The sequence below is a fragment of the Lepus europaeus genome, chromosome 10, assembly GCF_033115175.1.
Source record: "Lepus europaeus isolate LE1 chromosome 10, mLepTim1.pri, whole genome shotgun sequence".
In the NCBI taxonomy this organism is placed as follows: domain Eukaryota; kingdom Metazoa; phylum Chordata; class Mammalia; order Lagomorpha; family Leporidae; genus Lepus; species Lepus europaeus.
This window is the reverse complement of record NC_084836.1, coordinates 56581136-56597699: the sequence shown is the minus strand read 5'-3', so window position 1 is coordinate 56597699 and position 16564 is coordinate 56581136. Positions and strand designations below refer to the sequence as shown.

Sequence of the window (16564 nt, the reverse complement as noted above, 5' to 3'; positions counted from 1 at the left end):
TTAATTTATTTGAGAGTGAGCGAGCGAGCGAGCAAGCACTTCCTATCTGGTGGTTCACTCCTCAAATACCCACGATGGCATGGCTGAGCTGGGACAAAGTCAGGAGCCAGGAACTCAATCCAGGTGTCCCTTATGGGTGCCAGGAGCTCAATCACTTGAACCATCACTGCTGCCTCCGAGTACCCCACCCTTTTAATGAGCATGAGTGGAAAACATGCCCAGCTCCCGCCCAAAGGGAGATGGCCTTGGATGTGGGGATGTGGCAAGATCGCTGACCCTCAGAGGCTTGTGTGCCACCAGGGAACTCTGCAGCTGTAAGGGTGAGCCCCAGGCCCACTTCCCCAGAGCAGCCAGACTCCCCCGGGGCTTTCCTCTCTCCCGGCAGCAGGCTTCTGGGGCTTTTTCTCTCGGTAATTGCCACCATCAGTCCTGTTCAGTCCCTGCAGATGAGCACGTAGGCCCTTTTTATTTTAAGGTTTTACTGTTAAACAAAAATAGCAGCAATGGGAAAAGTCTCAGACCTGATTCCCTCTGGAAACCCACTGAGACAGCTTTTACTCCTTGTGTTGGGTTTTCTTTTCCTTTTGACCTCTTCCCCCTTGTCTCATCAAAGGGAATGCTTGCTCTCAAAGGAACCTCCCTCCCAGCACATCACCCTGAAGAGAGAGGGAAGTCCGAATGGTTCTTCACTCCCTGTTTCAGCATGGGAGCCTGCACCTCTGGGAGCAGCATCCCCGGGTATTGGAGTCTGAGACATTCAGGGTATTTCTACAAAGCCCTTGTTTTCTTTAGCAATTCAAGTAACAGTTTCTTAGCCAATGTGAAGTTGACTTTGAGTCGTCTTTTTCCTGAATTCAGCTTAAATCCCAGCTGTTCTGGATTGTGCCAAGGGGTGATCTGCCCAAATGTGAATTCACTGATCTTATCTGATAAAGTTCACTCAGTCAAGAGCCCAGCTGCTGAGGCCCTCAGGGAAAGACCTCGCCAGCTTGTTTCCTCTGTAAGTTGACTTCAGATGACATCTTTTGCTTTTGGAAAACAGTATCCCAGACATGGAATAAACTGTGAGTCACACAATAAATATAATACTAGGCTTGTGCCATGGCTGCTGCTAGAGTATTGTATTTTAGTACTCGGTTAATTATCTGTTTGCTATAAAAGTTGGCAGTCCTGGCTTTCCTCTCCAATGTAAACAAAATGATACTGTTTAATCCCTTCACTGCTTATTGCCATAATAGTGGAAACTTTCATTTCTTTTTTTTTTTTTTTTTTGCTGGTTTCAACTTCTATTTGGTTTTAGAATGGGAAGTTTTCAGGGAAGCATTCTTTCTTTTTTAAACAGATTTTCCTTGTAATATATATTTTTAAAAATATTTATATTTAAAAGGCAGAGTTACAGAGTGAAGGGGTGGGGAGAGAGAGACAGAGAGGCAGAGAGAGAGAGGGAGGGGGGTCTTCTATCCACTGGTTCACTCCCCAATTGGCTGCAATGGCCGGAGCTGCACCAATCCGAAGCCAAGAGCCAGGAGCTTCTTCTGGGTCTCCCACACAGGTGCGGAGGCCCAAGGACTTGGGCCATCTTCTACTGCTTTCCCAGGCCATAGCAGAGAGCTGGATGGGAAGAGGAGTAGCCAGGATTAGAACTGGTGCCCATATGGGGTGCCGGCATGTCAGGCCAGGGCATTAACCCACTGCGCCACAGCGCCGGCCCTAGACCCTTCCTTGTAATGCATCTAAAGGAGGTGAAATTGAATGTTCATTTTAAAAGTAATCAAGCTCCTGTCAGTAGTAGTAGGGAAAGTGTTGTAACTAATGAACAATAAGAGAGGTCTTTTGTTGTCTGTTGTGAAACATCTTGTAGGGGGTGGGGGGGAGGTGTTGACCATTCCAGGTCTAGTCATCAGCCTTGGCAGTCCAGAAATTTAATGCTTTCAGCTCCCTGAATTCTGAATGAACTCAGAGGCACTGACTGCTTTCACTGGCTAGTGGATTCTTTCTTCTGCAACAAACTCTGTATGAACACCAACGAACTGTCGGACCCTTGCCAGCGAGGGTCCAACGTAGTCACAACACGGTCACTGTTCATCAGTTCTCAAGGAACTTTCACTTGTGGGGGCAGAAGGAAAGTGGGGAGAGGAGAAAAGAAGAGGAGGGGCGGCCGCGCCAGCCCGCCCAGATCCCAATGTCCCTTTATGCTGATATCGTCCAATCAGATAAAAGGGCGCATATAGCCTCAGGTCGAAAGTTCATCTGTTTCACCTGGTTCTTCCTAGTTGTTTATGCAGAGTCCATTCTGTTTCATCTGTTTCACCTGGCTGTTTTCGTAGGACTTGTGGTCGACCGATTGCTGCAAACTATGTAGATGAGGAGGTTCTCACAGGTGGCCAGCCTGCGGTTCCTCACAACGAACAATTGTAGATTTATTTGGTGAGCATGGCCTCAGAGCCAAAGGGAGCAGGATGGCTTCAGTGGCATGTGTCACACTGGCCCTTGAGGAGCTGATGGTCTCCACCACAGGAACAGTGCTGTAGAAAGAGCCCATTGCTATCCTCTTGACTGATGAGACTGTCTCTCCTGCTGGCCCAGCTAGAAACAGAATGCATGGGCTATCCCCTCCTGCTTTTAAAAGATTTATTTATAGAGTTTTATTTATTTTCAGAGTTACAGAGAGGCAGAGAGCAAGGAGGGGGGGTCTTCCACCTGCTGCTTCACTCTCCAAATGGCTGCAATAGCCAGAGCTGGGTAGATCCAAGGCCAGGAGCCAGGAGCTTCTTCCAGGTCTCCCACATAGGTGCAGGGGCCCAAGCACTTGGGCCATCTTCTGCTGCTTTCCTAGGCCATAGCAGATAGCTGGATTGGAAGTGGAGCAGCCGGGTCTCGAACCAGCGCCCATATGGAATGCTGGCACTGCAGGTGGTGGCTTTATCTGCTACGCCACAGCGCCTGCCCCATGGCCTCTCTGGTTTGAGATGAAGGCTCTGAAGATGAGAGCTTGTTTCCCTTCTCCTGCCAGTTCTCTCACTTTGATTTTGGGTGTTCACCACATCTTCGCATGTTGTGCCATCTAAAATATTGGCCAAAGGCAAGCATCACACCTCTTTCTATTATTCTCTGGTCAGTCAGTAGATGTCTCATTAAAATAAAAAACTAAAGGATAACAAACACGTACCAAAGCTGTAAAAGCGCTGGGCTGACGAAGGATAGATTTTTGTACCTAAGCTTGGTGTGAAAGATTGGAAAATCTAAGCCAAACCCTCCATCATGACCAGGTTAAACAATGACCCTGTCTTCTGAAGTGATGCCTTTTTTCTTTACTCCTGGCAAGCAGCTGAAACTGAATCGCTTACACAGGCTTATTAGCCTGGTTTACTTTTGGAGATGGCTCATCTCATTTTAACAGATTCTTACACATTTCATGCTTAGAGTTGTACCACATCTGCCTTTGTCCTTGTATTCTGGGTATACTTTACCAAGCTCAGAATTTACTGATTATAAAATAAACATGCCAGAGTCATAGAAACAACTTCTTTTTCTGGCTTGTCCAAAATATTAAAAAAAAAACTATTTTTTTTCAGTCAATATCAGTCATTTTTGATGTTCAAATGGGTTCACCTTTTACCAATAGGAGTCTGTTTACATAGTTGTTTCCTTTTGACATGGCCCGATTCATTTTGGAGCACTTCCTTTCTGAGTTCATAAAGATGTTACAGGCTCATCCACTTTTTCTCCCCCAGCGCTGGAATCAGTCACTCCTCAAAGGAACTTTTGTTTCTTTTGTAGGGGAATGAGTTTCAGAGGCCACATCCTGGGTGCAGGGAGTGTTCATTATTGCTGAATTGTCCTTATTTCCAAACCTATTCAGTGTCTGTAGATATCTTTCTTGAAAAGAAAAAAAAAGAGTTTAGAGTTTATAGTAGTATTTATAATTTAAATATAGTATGTTAAAGAAAATTTAATTATCTTGATTATATAGTGTTTTATGTTACACCGAAAACATCTTGGCTCCTTTTACATAAACATAATGATTTGCCTTATTTGGTAGTAGTGCATGAGTTTAAAATACAAGTATTATTTTTTTATATTTAAAAAATTTTTTTTTTTTAACAGGCAGAGTGGATAGTGAGAGAGAGAGACAGAGAGAAAGGTCTTCCCTTTTTGCCATTGATTCACCCTCCAATGGCCGCTGTGGCCAGTGCATCGTGCTGATCTGAAGCCAGGAGCCAGGTGCTTCTCCTGGTCTCCCATGCGGGTGCAGGGCCCAAGGACTTGGGCCATCCTCCACTGCCTTCCCGGGCCATAGCAAAGAGCTGGCCTGGAAGAGGGGTGACCGGGATAGAATCCGGCGCCCCAACCGGGACTAGAACCTGGTGTGCCGGTGCCACAAGGCAGAGGATTAGCCTGTTAAGCCACGGCGCCGGCCAAAATACCAGTATTATTAATCATTATATTACCAAATGAAATTTAAGATATCTTTGTAACTAGTTGCCCTTGAAATATACAAGGGTACTTCATAAAGCTCATGGAAAAATGGAATTAAAAGATAAAATTGTTTTGGTACAAAAAGTTGAAGTCCATGCATAGCTTTTTCATATCGTGTATTTTCATGAGCTTTTTGAAGATCCATGTACACCATTGTTGAAGCACAGCCATAACATTGTGCTCCATGTCAACTTATTTTTTCTGTGTTCTAATACTATCTGCAGGATATTGGCTGGGTTCATTTGTTGTCATTCATTTTTCAGTTTTTAGTATTATCTTTAAAAATGTGTGGCTCAACAGGCTAATCCTCCGCCTTGCGGCGCCGGCACACCGGGTTCTAGTCCCGGTCGGGGCACCGATCCTGTTCCGGTTGCCCCTCTTCCAGGCCAGCTCTCTGCTGTGGCCAGGGAGTGCAGCGGAGGATGGCCCAAGTGTTTGGGCTCTGCACCCCATGGGAGACCAGGAGAAGCACCTGGCTCCTGCCATCGGAACAGCGCGGTGCGCCGGCCGCAGTGCGCTACCGCGGCGGCCATTAGAGGGTGAACCAACGGCAAAGGAAGACCTTTCTCTCTGTCTCTCTCTCACTGTCCACTCTGCCTGTCAAAAAAAAAAAAAAAAAAAAAAGAAAGAAAGAAAAAAAAATGTATTTATCAAAATTATTCATATGGCATATTATTCCCGAGTCAGAATTATGCATGTAAGGTAGAGAAGTCTCAGTTTCCCACTGCTGTCTCCACTCTTCTCCATAAATTGTATTATGTTTTGGTTTATGTATCTGGTGTTTCTTTTTTTTAAAGATCAACAACTACAAGTGTCTTTATATCCCTCTGTACTCTAAGTCTTACGTTTTTTATGCTCTCTCTCTCTCTAATTTGAAAGGCAGGGACAGGGAAAGATAGGGCTGGAAGAGGAAGTAGAAATATATAGAGAGGTAGAGATAGATCTTCCATCCGCTGGTCGGCTGGTTCATTCTCAAAATGCGGGCCACAACTAGGGCTGGGCTAGGTCAAAGGCTGGAAGCAGCAGCTTCACCAGAGTTCCCCACGTGGGCGGCAGGAACCCAAGTAATTGAGCTACCACCTGCTGCCTCTCAGAGTGTGCATTGGTAGGCAGCTGGCTCAGCAGCAGAGGAGCTGGGACTAGATCCAGGCACTGCGAGACGCAGACTTCCCAAGCGACACTGTTAACCCCGCTGTGCCGAATGCCCGCCCCACGAATTATATAAAGAATATTGATGGCTAATACTAGTTTAAAACTAATGAAGTCTCAGACTGGAGACATAAGGAAACACTTCTTTGAAAATATGCTTTTAAATTAATGAACACTTTTTCTCCAAGCCCATTTTTCCAAGAGCAACAGCCATTACAATTTTCTCCCCTCATCTTCCCACGCCTCTCTCAGCTGCCAGGAGAGACTTCAGGGCAATTTGGGATGAGCCTTTGCTCTTCACCATCTGCCAGCTTCTGCGCCGAGCTGCCTGGTTGGCCCTGGGGCCGGCCCCCTCCTTGGCTGGCTGCGGGGTGAGGCGCACACCCGGTCTCGCTGGCGTCCTGAGCCCGGGCGTGCCCCCCTTCAGCTCCTTTCCGGGGAAAAGCGCATAGTCGCTGCTGGTCTCCCCTCGCCCCTGGCTCCGCCGCCCCTCGGGCGCGCAGGCCTCTCCCCCGGCGCGCGCCCAGGCCGGGATGGGGGGCGGGAGGGAGCGCCGCCTCCGTCTCCCGCGCGCTCGCTCGCTTGCTCCCGCCCTCCTCCCCGCCCCAAGCCCTCTCCTGCCTCCTCCGTGCAGGCTCCGCACTGCAGATGCCCGCTGGTCTCCTAGTGCTCCGCGGCTCCCGCGCTGCCCCGCACGTCCCCTCGGTCCCGGGGCGCCGGCCGCGCGCTCGCCGTTCCCGAGAGCCCCTCACCGCAGCCGACGCACCGAACCCCGCACGCAGAGCCTCTGCGCCGGCTGGGCGGTGGGGCGGAAGGCGGACGGTGGCCGCGCAGGAGCCCGGGGCGCTCTCGGATGCGGCAGGACAAGCTGAGCGGCTCCCTGAGGCGCGGGGGAAGATGCCCGAAGCGGCAGGGCGGCGGCGGCGGAGGCGGCGGTGGTGGCGTGGGCACCATCCTGAGCAATGTGCTCAAGAAGCGCAGCTGCATCTCCCGGACCGCGCCCCGGCTGCTCTGCACCCTGGAGCCGGGTGAGGACCCGCGACAGCGGCGGGCGCGCTGCAGCCGTTCGCACCGCCGCCGTACTCCACCACGCCCGCGGGACCCTGGCGCGCGGCTCGGGTCGGACTGGCAGGGCGGAGCTCGGGAGAGGGCCTGGGCCGGGGCACCGGGAACGCGCGATGCTCTCCCGCCTCCCGCGCAACCGCAGCCTCCGAGCGAGGCCTTCGCCGGGTGGTGGGGAGGTGCGGGCGGCTGCCCCAGCCGTCAGAGGCCGCGCCACCTATTGTGCTCTCGGCTCCCAGGAAGCAGACCTTGAAAGTGCTGTGTAGGGCGGAGAAAGGCAGAGGTTTGACCCTGGAGGTCGGAGGGGGAGGCAGTGGCGCCGTGGTTTTCCGGGTCTGCTCGCCCTGTGGCGCTAGGGAGCAGGCAGGGGAGAACCGTTCTCTAGGTGAGGTCCGAGAGTGCGCTTGGTCGCTTTAGCCTCGGCCCTGGTGCCGTCGGTCTGTGTTTACATGGCCCTGCTTCTCTGGGTTGCACAACTCCGCGTCGGCTTCCCCACCCAGGCTTCCAAGAGCGCGGGCCTGGCGCCTGGGCACGGAGGCTTCAGGCAAAGAGTGGCTGTCCTCACACCGGTGCTCTGCGCTTAGTTGTCCCTGGAGTGGCACCCGCTGGGCTGAGTTTGCCGTCCCCACCTGCGGCGAACGGGGCCGCCTTCAGGGACTTGCTGTCAGGGAGCTGCAGGAGGTTCGCTGGGCGAGCCGGGTCCCATAGCGTGGAATGCGTTGGTGCTGTTTCCAACCTCGTGGTTTCTTTGTTTTTCTCCCCACGGAAGTGTCTAGTTTCAGAGATTGTAGTATTTATTCACCGTCTTCCTTTACCCTCTTTAAAAAAAAATCTCCTTCCCACGTTCAAAGTGGGTGATTTATATTTCTGAACCCTGAACAGCTGTGATTATCAGATGAAACCTAAACCCTCCCCCTCCCTTATTCAATTAAAAGAAAAGGGGGGGGGGTGAAAATGACCTGATTTAAGCTTTTGCAGCAGGGGGCGAATGATCAATTCCAGTTAAATCCTCTGACACATTTTTGATCATGAGGAGATAGTTGTGGTTTTGGCTAACTAAGCCCAGCTGTATCTCAGCACGGGTAGGCAGACAGGCAATCGGCAAGACGCCCAGCAGGTGCTTTGAAAAAGTCAAAGGGAGCGTATTTAGTCACACACACGGGAGTCCAAAGCTTCTAGGGCGGGCAGGAGTCAAACAGCGCAGGGCCAAATTTTCTGGTCTTTGTTATCACCACGCAGACGTCACGTGCGCTGCTGCATTCAGCACCCTGAGTGTGGACAGCAGCCTCCCGACATCTGTTTCATAAGTGCCTTAAATCACGCCTGGAGCTGGAGGCACTCTTGTAGCCCTTGTATCGTCGCACTCCACGGGGGCAGGACTTCATTTAAACCTTCCCTGAGAGATGGGAATCCGTGGGTGTGCTTAATATTCCTTCGGGGAAGAAAATCTTATCTCCGAGTCTCTAGACAAAGTGTGGTTTTGACCTTGAAGCTTTGAAAAGAACTATCAAGGCATCGATTGGATGCCTGGGATTCTGTCACACGGCTTGATTTAAGACATCTAGAACTCAGTTCGTGCATTCACAGCACTCCTCCAGGGATGCAGGAAGGGCATCTGCATATTGGTATGGTCATGGACAAATAAGATACGTGGCATTCCGGCTTCTTGACTGTCTATAACCATATCTATATGTTTTTAAAAAGACCAGTCTATTATTGATATTATTATTCTACCAATTCTGGAGATTGTTGCTACTCATACCCACTCCTCAGTGGAACTGGTGGAGAGATTTACAATATATCTAATCTGCAATTACATCTTTGAAGCAAAAATATCATTTTTGTGATGTGTGAAACTGAATATTATTGTAATTTTGAGTATTTCTTGGTACTTGAACTTTTAAGCCATAAGTCTTTTAAAAAATGACTTAAAATCTCATCTCATTGATTTTGAAATTGTAGAAAAAGGATCTATAGCAATTTCAAATGTAATTATATTTTTATAGAATTTAAATGGGAATAATAATTGTCATGTAATTTACTTCAATAATAGCACATGAATCTGATATTCTGAATAAAAGCCCAACGTAAGTATTAAACATATAGTCTATATATTTTCCTATTTACTTGTATTTCATAGATTTGGGATTCAAGTCAGAGAAGTTTAAAGTTATAGATTACTTGGGGATTAGAATTCAGTTCTGTTTTTTAGCTTGTGGTCTATAATTTTACAACACACTGTTTTATCTTTAGTGAATACACATATTTAAAAATACATGAAAATTTCCAAATGGAGTGGTTATAATGTGTCATTCCACATGAGTGAAAACAATGTTGTTTTATAGCTTTTGATACTTCACTGAAGTTTCCTTAGTAGTCTTATTTCATGCAAGTGTCCTAGAAAAATGAACTCTGTGAGTTGGGAATTCTCTTCTTAAGTTTCACAATTGTTAATTACACCATGTTCAGTTAATCATCACAACAATCTTCTGAGTTAGGCATTATTGTCCTCATTTTAAAGATACAGGAATGAGACTGAGACAGGTGAAACAATTTGTTCAAGTCTGGGAACCAAAGTTGAGTGGAGGGATTGTGACACCAAGTTTGTGTCTTTGATTTTGCTTTTTCATATCTTCAGGCAGCTGTGAAAATTTCCATCCTATGATAAGTTCCATTCTATTGCTGTAGGATATTTTCCTGTTTTGGTCATCAATATATTTGCTTTTCCCTTGAACAAAATTGACTGAAATATAGTGAAAATACATGTTTGAAAAAATTTTATGTTGATTCAGTAGAATCAACCATTTGTTTTTGATGTAATTTGTTATAGTCTCCAAAAATAATAATTATTTACTTATTTTTCTTTCAGGGGTTGATACAAAATTGAAATTTACTCTTGAGCCATCTTTAGGTCAAAATGGTTTTCAGCAGGTAACTTTACTTTCGATTTTGAAAACATTCTTTGGGGTGCCAACAGTGTACATTGAGATATATTTTCAAGGTGGGAAAGTTATTATCTACTTTGATATGTGTAAGATGATGAGTCAGGTTTCTTTTTCCAGTTTCAGATAAAATAACATGAAGCTAAAATTGTCCTGAATATATGCTTGCAATGAAAAATGTTGCACTTTCTATTAATGGTAAAAGTGTGAGCAATTTTAAAACCTATTATTCTGAACCCATCAATATATGTTTTGGTTTCTGAACCAGAGCTTCCCAAGCATTGTGCATGTGCTGAAAATGGGTCACAGCTGTGGTAATGGTGTCGAAGGACAGTCATAGCTCCCAGATGGATCTTCACTTTGTGGATGAGAGATTTGACTGTTTACTCCAGTGTGCTGTACAAATTGTTCCATACTCTATGGATGTCAAGATGGGAAGAACATTGAAAAGGGCTTATCTTGGTCTGTATTATCACATCCCTGACATTCCTTCTATGTTCCTAGTGGTATGATGCTCTCAAGGCAGTTGCCAGGCTATCGACTGGAATACCCAAGGAGTGGAGGAGAAAGGTAAGAAGGACTTATAAGGCTGAAATACAGTAGGGTCGCCACGCTCTCTTTAAAGCATCTGCAATGTCAAAAGTATGTTTTAGATTTAGTAATTAGGAATCTGTCTCTTCATTATTTGTTCATGCAGAAGGTATTTATTGACTATCTCTGCTGTACCAAGTCTTGTCCTAGGTACTGGGGATACAGCAGTGGAAAAAAAAAAAACACAACAAAACAGATCGACGTTCTTGTCTTCATGGAACTTACAATGAATAAAATATGAAGTATGTCAGATGGTGATAAGTGTTGAGGATAGAAACAAAGCAGAGAAAGAATAGGGAGGGTGTGGGAGAATGAGGGTAAGGAAGTGGGATTTAAATAGCAAGGTAACATTTGAGTAGGGCCTTGAAGAACATGAGAAGTCAGCTGTGTGGCTACTCGAGGGGAGACATTACAGACAGATGGAACAGCTGGGACAGATGCCCTAAGGTGGGAGATCTTGGGAGTATTCAGGCAAAATCAAGAGGCCGGGGAGCTGGGGCATGGTGAGCAAAGGGGGAAGCAGTAGGAGATGGGGCCATAGAGGAAATGTGTGGGGTAGGAGGTAGCAGGTTATGTAGGTCCTTGTGGACTGTAATTGAACTGAATATGAAGGTTGAGAGGGGTGTCAAGAATGACTTCAAGATGTTGGCCTGGGTGACAGGAAGGGCAGAGTTACTGTTTGCTCAGATGGGAGGGGCAGTATGTGTGTTTGCGTGTTTGTACGTATGTGTAGTTGGGGTGGTGGTGCATCAGATGATTAGGTCTGGATCTGTTCAGGTTGAGATGCCTATTAGATGTTTACGTTGATAGTATCAAAGCATTTGGAGAGATGATTCTGATGCTTGGGAGAGAAGTCTGGCAGGAGATAGTAATTGGTGTTACTTTTGCATACTTTTGGTATGTTCAAATACCAGAACCTGAAATTTGTTCCTAGGTTATTACTTTGTATACCTAGTCTCAATACTCCTGGAAATTTAGCATTGAGGGTTCCTCAAAGCATACATTAAAATGGCATTTTGAAATATGTCTGGATAAGATTATCAAGGAGTAAAAATATTCAGTGATTCTTTCCAAGAAGTTATTCATTATGGGAGCCCATCTGTTAGTTTGGTGTGTATGTGTGAGAGAGAGGTGACTAAAGGCAGACTCTATGAACAAAAAGGACCTATTTGCCTAGAGTGACCAGGTGGCTCTTGAGCAAGCATAGAAAGTAGTTAAACAAGCTTGTAAAAGTATACAACTAATTCAATGGACCGAAATAAAATTTGAAAATCTTTTTGTTTTTTTCTTTTTAAAGATTTATTTATTTAGAGTTACACAGTTACAGGGAGGGGAAAGTGGGTGGGTTGAGGGGGAAGAGGGGAAGAGGGGGAGAGAGAGAGTGAGGGAAGGAGGGAGGGAGGGGGAGAGATATTTTCTATTTGCTGGATCACTCTCCAAATGGCTGCAATAGCCAGAACTGGTCTAGTCTGAAGCCAAGAATTTCTTCTGGCTCTCCCACTTGGGTGCAGGGGCCCAACTACTTGGGCCATCTTCTGCTGCTTTCTAAGGTGCATTTGCAGGGAGTTGGATGGGAAGTGGAGCAGCTATAACTCGAACTGGTGCCCATATGCATTGCCGGCTTCTCAGGCAGCAGCTCTACCCACTACACTACAACAGTAGCCCCTGGTTTGTTTTCTTAATAGTATCCCTAATGCCTAAATTGTTGCTTGGTGCAGAGTATCAGTAATTGACAAATATATATTGCAAGAATAAATGCCCTAAATGCTACAATCCAGTACAGCACAAATTTCAATGAGACTCTTTGTAGATTTCTCTGTATAAGTTATGTCTGGACTAGAAACAGTTCCCATTTTTTGTTAGATACAATAAATATTTTCTAATAAAAGTGAAATTATGTGTTCTATTTTAGCATTCTTCTTTATGTAATGTTTTAGGTTTGGCTGACCTTGGCGGATCATTATTTGCACAGTATAGCCATCGACTGGGACAAAACCATGCGTTTCACTTTCAATGAGAGGAGTAATCCTGATGATGACTCGATGGGAATTCAGATAGTCAAGGTAATGTCACTGAGCTTTGCCTGTGGTCCTTGCATAGAAGGAGCAGTCTAAGAGCCTTGTGTTTTCTGGGCAGGGGATCAAATGATTTCTACATTGTGATATGAATGTTATGGTATTTTCTACAGCAGTTCATTAATTAGCAATTTTTTAAAAGAAGATTTATTTATTTGAAAGGCAGAGAGAAAGGTGGGAGGGGAGAGGGGGGGAGAGAGAGGAAAGGAGGGGAGGAAGAAGGGGGAGGGGGGAGGGAGAAGGAGAGGTAGAGGGAGAATATCTTCATCTACTGGTTCTCTCCCTAAATGGATGCAGTGGCTTGGGCTGGGGTATACTGAAGCCAGGAGCTTGATCCAGGTCTTCCATGTGGGTGCAGGGGCCCAAGCACTTGGGCCTTCTTCCTCTGCTCCTTTCCCAGGGCATTAGCAGGGAGCTGGATCAGAAATGGAGCAGCCAGGGCATCAACCAGCTCCCACATGGGATACTGGCATTGCAGGTGGCGGCTCTACCTGCTTTGCCACAGCACTGGCCCCGTTAACAGTTGTTTATGGGAAACCTTGACTATGGCTTCTCTTCATAAATTTAAATGTTGCCAATAAGATGAAAATGTGAATGGGTTTCCATTAATGTTCAATTTATTTATCTTCTTCACATGATAGGAGATTTCTTTTTTTCCCCTTAGCTTGGGTCAGTTCTGCCAATTTAATTTTTACATAAGTCACTAATTGGGAAATTCAAAGTATACTTTGTGCTAGAATCATTTGGCTGTTATTAGGGTCTTTGATATTTTCTTAACTATATTTAGTTTTGTCTGATTTTTTAAAAAAATATTTATTTATTTGAAAGGCAGAAATATTGAGAAAGAGAGAGAGAGAAAGGAAAGATGGAAGGAAGGGAAGGAAGGGAAGGGGAGAGGAGGGGAGGGAGGAAGGGAGGGGGGAGAGAGAGAGAGAGAGAAAGAGAGAAAGAAAGAGAGATCTTCCATCCTCAGATGGCTGCAGTGGGCCAGGCTAAAACCAGGAGCCAGAAGTTTTATCTGGGTCTCCCATGTGGGTGCAGGGGCCCAAGAACTTGGATCTTCTGCTGCTTTCCCAGGTGCACTAGCAGGGAGCTGGATTGGAAGTGGGATGCCAGCATTGTAGGCAGAGGCTTAATCTTCTATGCCACAGCACTGGTCCATGATATTTTCTTAACTATACTAAGTTTTGTATTTGATAGTTTCTTACCTGTATAGACTCTGCTTTAAACCAGATTGTTGAGGGTTCAAGCCAGCTATGAAGGCAGCTATAGTTTACCTGCCCAGAATATTACAGTTGATTAGAGCCTGGTGCTAAAAGCTGGGGATGCTAATTCCATTTGATCCGAGTATTATACTCTTATGTAAGGCTCCAGCACATGTTTTTAGATAAATACATGAAAATGTGATGCTAAGCTAGAGTTCTATGTTGAGAGGCAGAAAAACAGAAAGAAAAATGGAGAGCAAGCAAGCATGTGTGCAATGTGATCATGAGTGCTCTCATTCACTGGTAGAGCTTGCAATGGCCAAGGCTGGACTGGGTCCAGAGCCAGGAGCCTGGAGTTTAATACAGGTCTTCCATTGGGTGGCAGGAACCCAATTACTTGAACCATCGTTGCTGTCTCCCAGGGTCTGTATTGGTGGCAAGCTGGAGCTGAGAATCAAACCCAGGCACTCTATAATGTGGGATGTGGATATCTCAATTGCTAGGCTAAACACCCACTCCCAGATGGAATTTTAGAAACAAAGTTGTTTCATCCAAATTTTGGCCATCACAAAATGGCTAATGTTTGTTGGCATATTTGAAGTTTTTTTTTTAAGGAGGAAGTACTAAATAAAATGAGCTACTTTCTCATCTAATTTGGTCTGTTTCAGACAAATGGTAAAAGAAAAAAATTGAAATTTTACATTATGTACTAAAGAGCCTTTGCATTTTCCATGTTTCAGCTATTTGGAATTGCAGAATGTTTCACAAAATATTTCATATTTGAAATATTTTCTTTCTGTTTTACTTTTGAATTGATGTGATACACATTTTGTAACAATCATGTTATTAAGAGGATCATTTATTTTCTCATTGACATGAATGCTTTGCCAGTAAAATGGCTTCAACTCCTGAAAATTGTAATTTCTTCTTGGTAATTAAGTTGTAGAAATTACCTTCATTAAATATGAAAGTATGGCAAATGTTTTTGTCATAAAAAATCTTTATTTTCATTTTTTATTTGAAAGGCAGAGAGAGACAGACACACAGAAAGAGCTCCCAATCACTGGTTTACTCCCAAAGGACCAGCAATACCTGGGGGTGGGTCAAGATGAAGCCAGGATCCTGGGTTTCAGTCTTGGTCTCCTACTTAGTTGTCAGGGGGTGAAGTGCTTCCTCCCATTAGGAAACTGGAATCTGAAATAGAGCTAGGACTTGAATTCAGGCACTCTGAATGGGATGTTCAGGCACTCTGAATGGGATGTGGGTGTTCCAAGCAGCTTTTTTTTTTTTTTTTTTTTTTTTTGACAGAGTGGACAGTGAGAGAGAGAGAGAGAGAGAGAGAAAGATCTTCCTTTTCTATTGGTTCACCCCCCAATGGCCGCTGTGGCCGGCGTGCTGCAGTGGGCGCACTGCGCTGATCCGAAGCCAGGAGCCAGGTGCTTCTCCTGGTCTCCCATGTGGGTGCAGGGCCCAAGCACCTGGGCCATCCTCCACTGCACTCCCGGGCCATAGCAGAGAGCTGGCCTGGAAGAGGGGCAACCGGGACAGAATCCGGTGCCCCGACCGGGACTAGAACCCGGGGTGCCGGCGCCGCAGGAGGATTAGCCAAGTGAGCTGCAGCGCCGGCCTCAAGCAGCATCTTAACAAGTTGTACGAAAGGCCTGCCCTTGTTTTTGTCATTGTCACACACAATTATAAATTTAAAATAGTTATAAAACAATTTGGAAAGGTGGATTTTTTTGGTCTTAGACAAATGATTTTTATGTATTTCTAACTTACAAATTGTATTTGATATTTTATATTGTTTAAGGTTTTGATGGCTAAGTTGTGTTTTGTAGAAAGGCATAATGTTAGATTCTATTATTATGTGTTGAAATGACTGTTGTTTTATCTGAGACAAATCATCAATTTGTATGAAATTATAAAGTAATTTTGTAATTGAATCACTTTTTGAATTCTATTTATGAGTCAGTTATGTCTTGCTGTAATGAAATACTTGAGGCAGCCTGATTTAAATGATATGAGGCTTATTTTGGCTCATGGGCCTGGAGATGCCCTGTTCAGTGCAGGGTTGGGCCCAGTTGGCTCAGCCTGTGGTTGGTGGCAGTCTTGCTAACAGGGTACCAAGATGATGCTAGAGCATTCCATGGCAGAGACAAGGAGTACCATGATCTTTGTCTACATGGTTTCCTCTAAAGCCACCACAGTTCAATCATGGGGGCTGCACCCTAATGACCTAAGGCAGTCTTCACTTCCGAGAGGCCCTGTGTAGCTGCATTAAGTTTCCATTCCCTTAGTACCATTAACAGAGGACTTTGGAGTTGAAGCTGCTCTGTGAGTTTGGGAAGGTGTGCTATATTTAAACCACATCATAGCATTCTGGAACCACTTTCAGAGAAAACTTGTCTCACTGAGATTCTACTTGACAGTCTCTCTTAGAAAGCATATTGGGGGCCGGCACTATGGCTCAGCAGGTTAAAGTCAGGACCTGCAGCACTGGGCACTGCTTTGTGTCCTGACTGTTCCACTTCTGATCCAGCTCTCTGCAAATATGCCTGGGAAAGCAGTGGAAGATGGTCTAAGTGCTTGGACCCAGAAGAAGCTCTTGGCTTTGGCCTGGCTCAGCTCCGGTCCTTGGGGCCTTCTAGGGAGTGAACCAGTGTATGAAAGATTCTCTTTCCCTCTTGTTCAAATAAATAAATAAATCTTATTAAAAAAGCATAATGTAAAACATTAGGAAAAAGCAAATGGAAAAATGTTTATGGATATAAGCTGTATATACTTATTTAAAAATTATTTAGGTTTACTGAAATGGTTTTTTTAAGAAAGCTTTTATTTAATAAATATAATTTCATAGGTATAGCTTTTGGAATATAGTGGTTCTTCCCCCCATACCCGTCCTCTCACCCCTACTCCTGTCCCTCCTCCTACTTCCTCTCCCATCCCATTCTTAAGATTCATTTTTAATTATCTTTTAAAAAAAGATTTATTTATTTATTTGGAAGTCAGAGTTAAACAGAGAAAAGGAGAGGCAGAGAGAGAGAGGTCTTCCATCAGCTGG

The 16564-nt window shown here is 45.2% G+C and overlaps 1 protein-coding gene across 2 annotated transcripts in view; it reads left to right on the top strand.

Moving 5' to 3' along the window:
- The window catches only part of TBC1D30 (TBC1 domain family member 30), a 103748-nt gene that overhangs the window by 46309 nt on the left and 40875 nt on the right, over positions 1–16564 (top strand). The window contains exons 1-4 of one of the 2 annotated variants that reach the window (XM_062203295.1): positions 6482–6656; positions 9560–9621; positions 10137–10202; positions 12161–12286. In XM_062203295.1, coding sequence (XP_062059279.1) covers positions 6482–6656; positions 9560–9621; positions 10137–10202; positions 12161–12286 — 429 coding nt within the window. Of the gene's footprint in view, positions 1–6481; positions 6657–9559; positions 9622–10136; positions 10203–12160; positions 12287–16564 lie in introns of those variants that run through there. The other variant, XM_062203294.1, reaches the window with a different exon arrangement.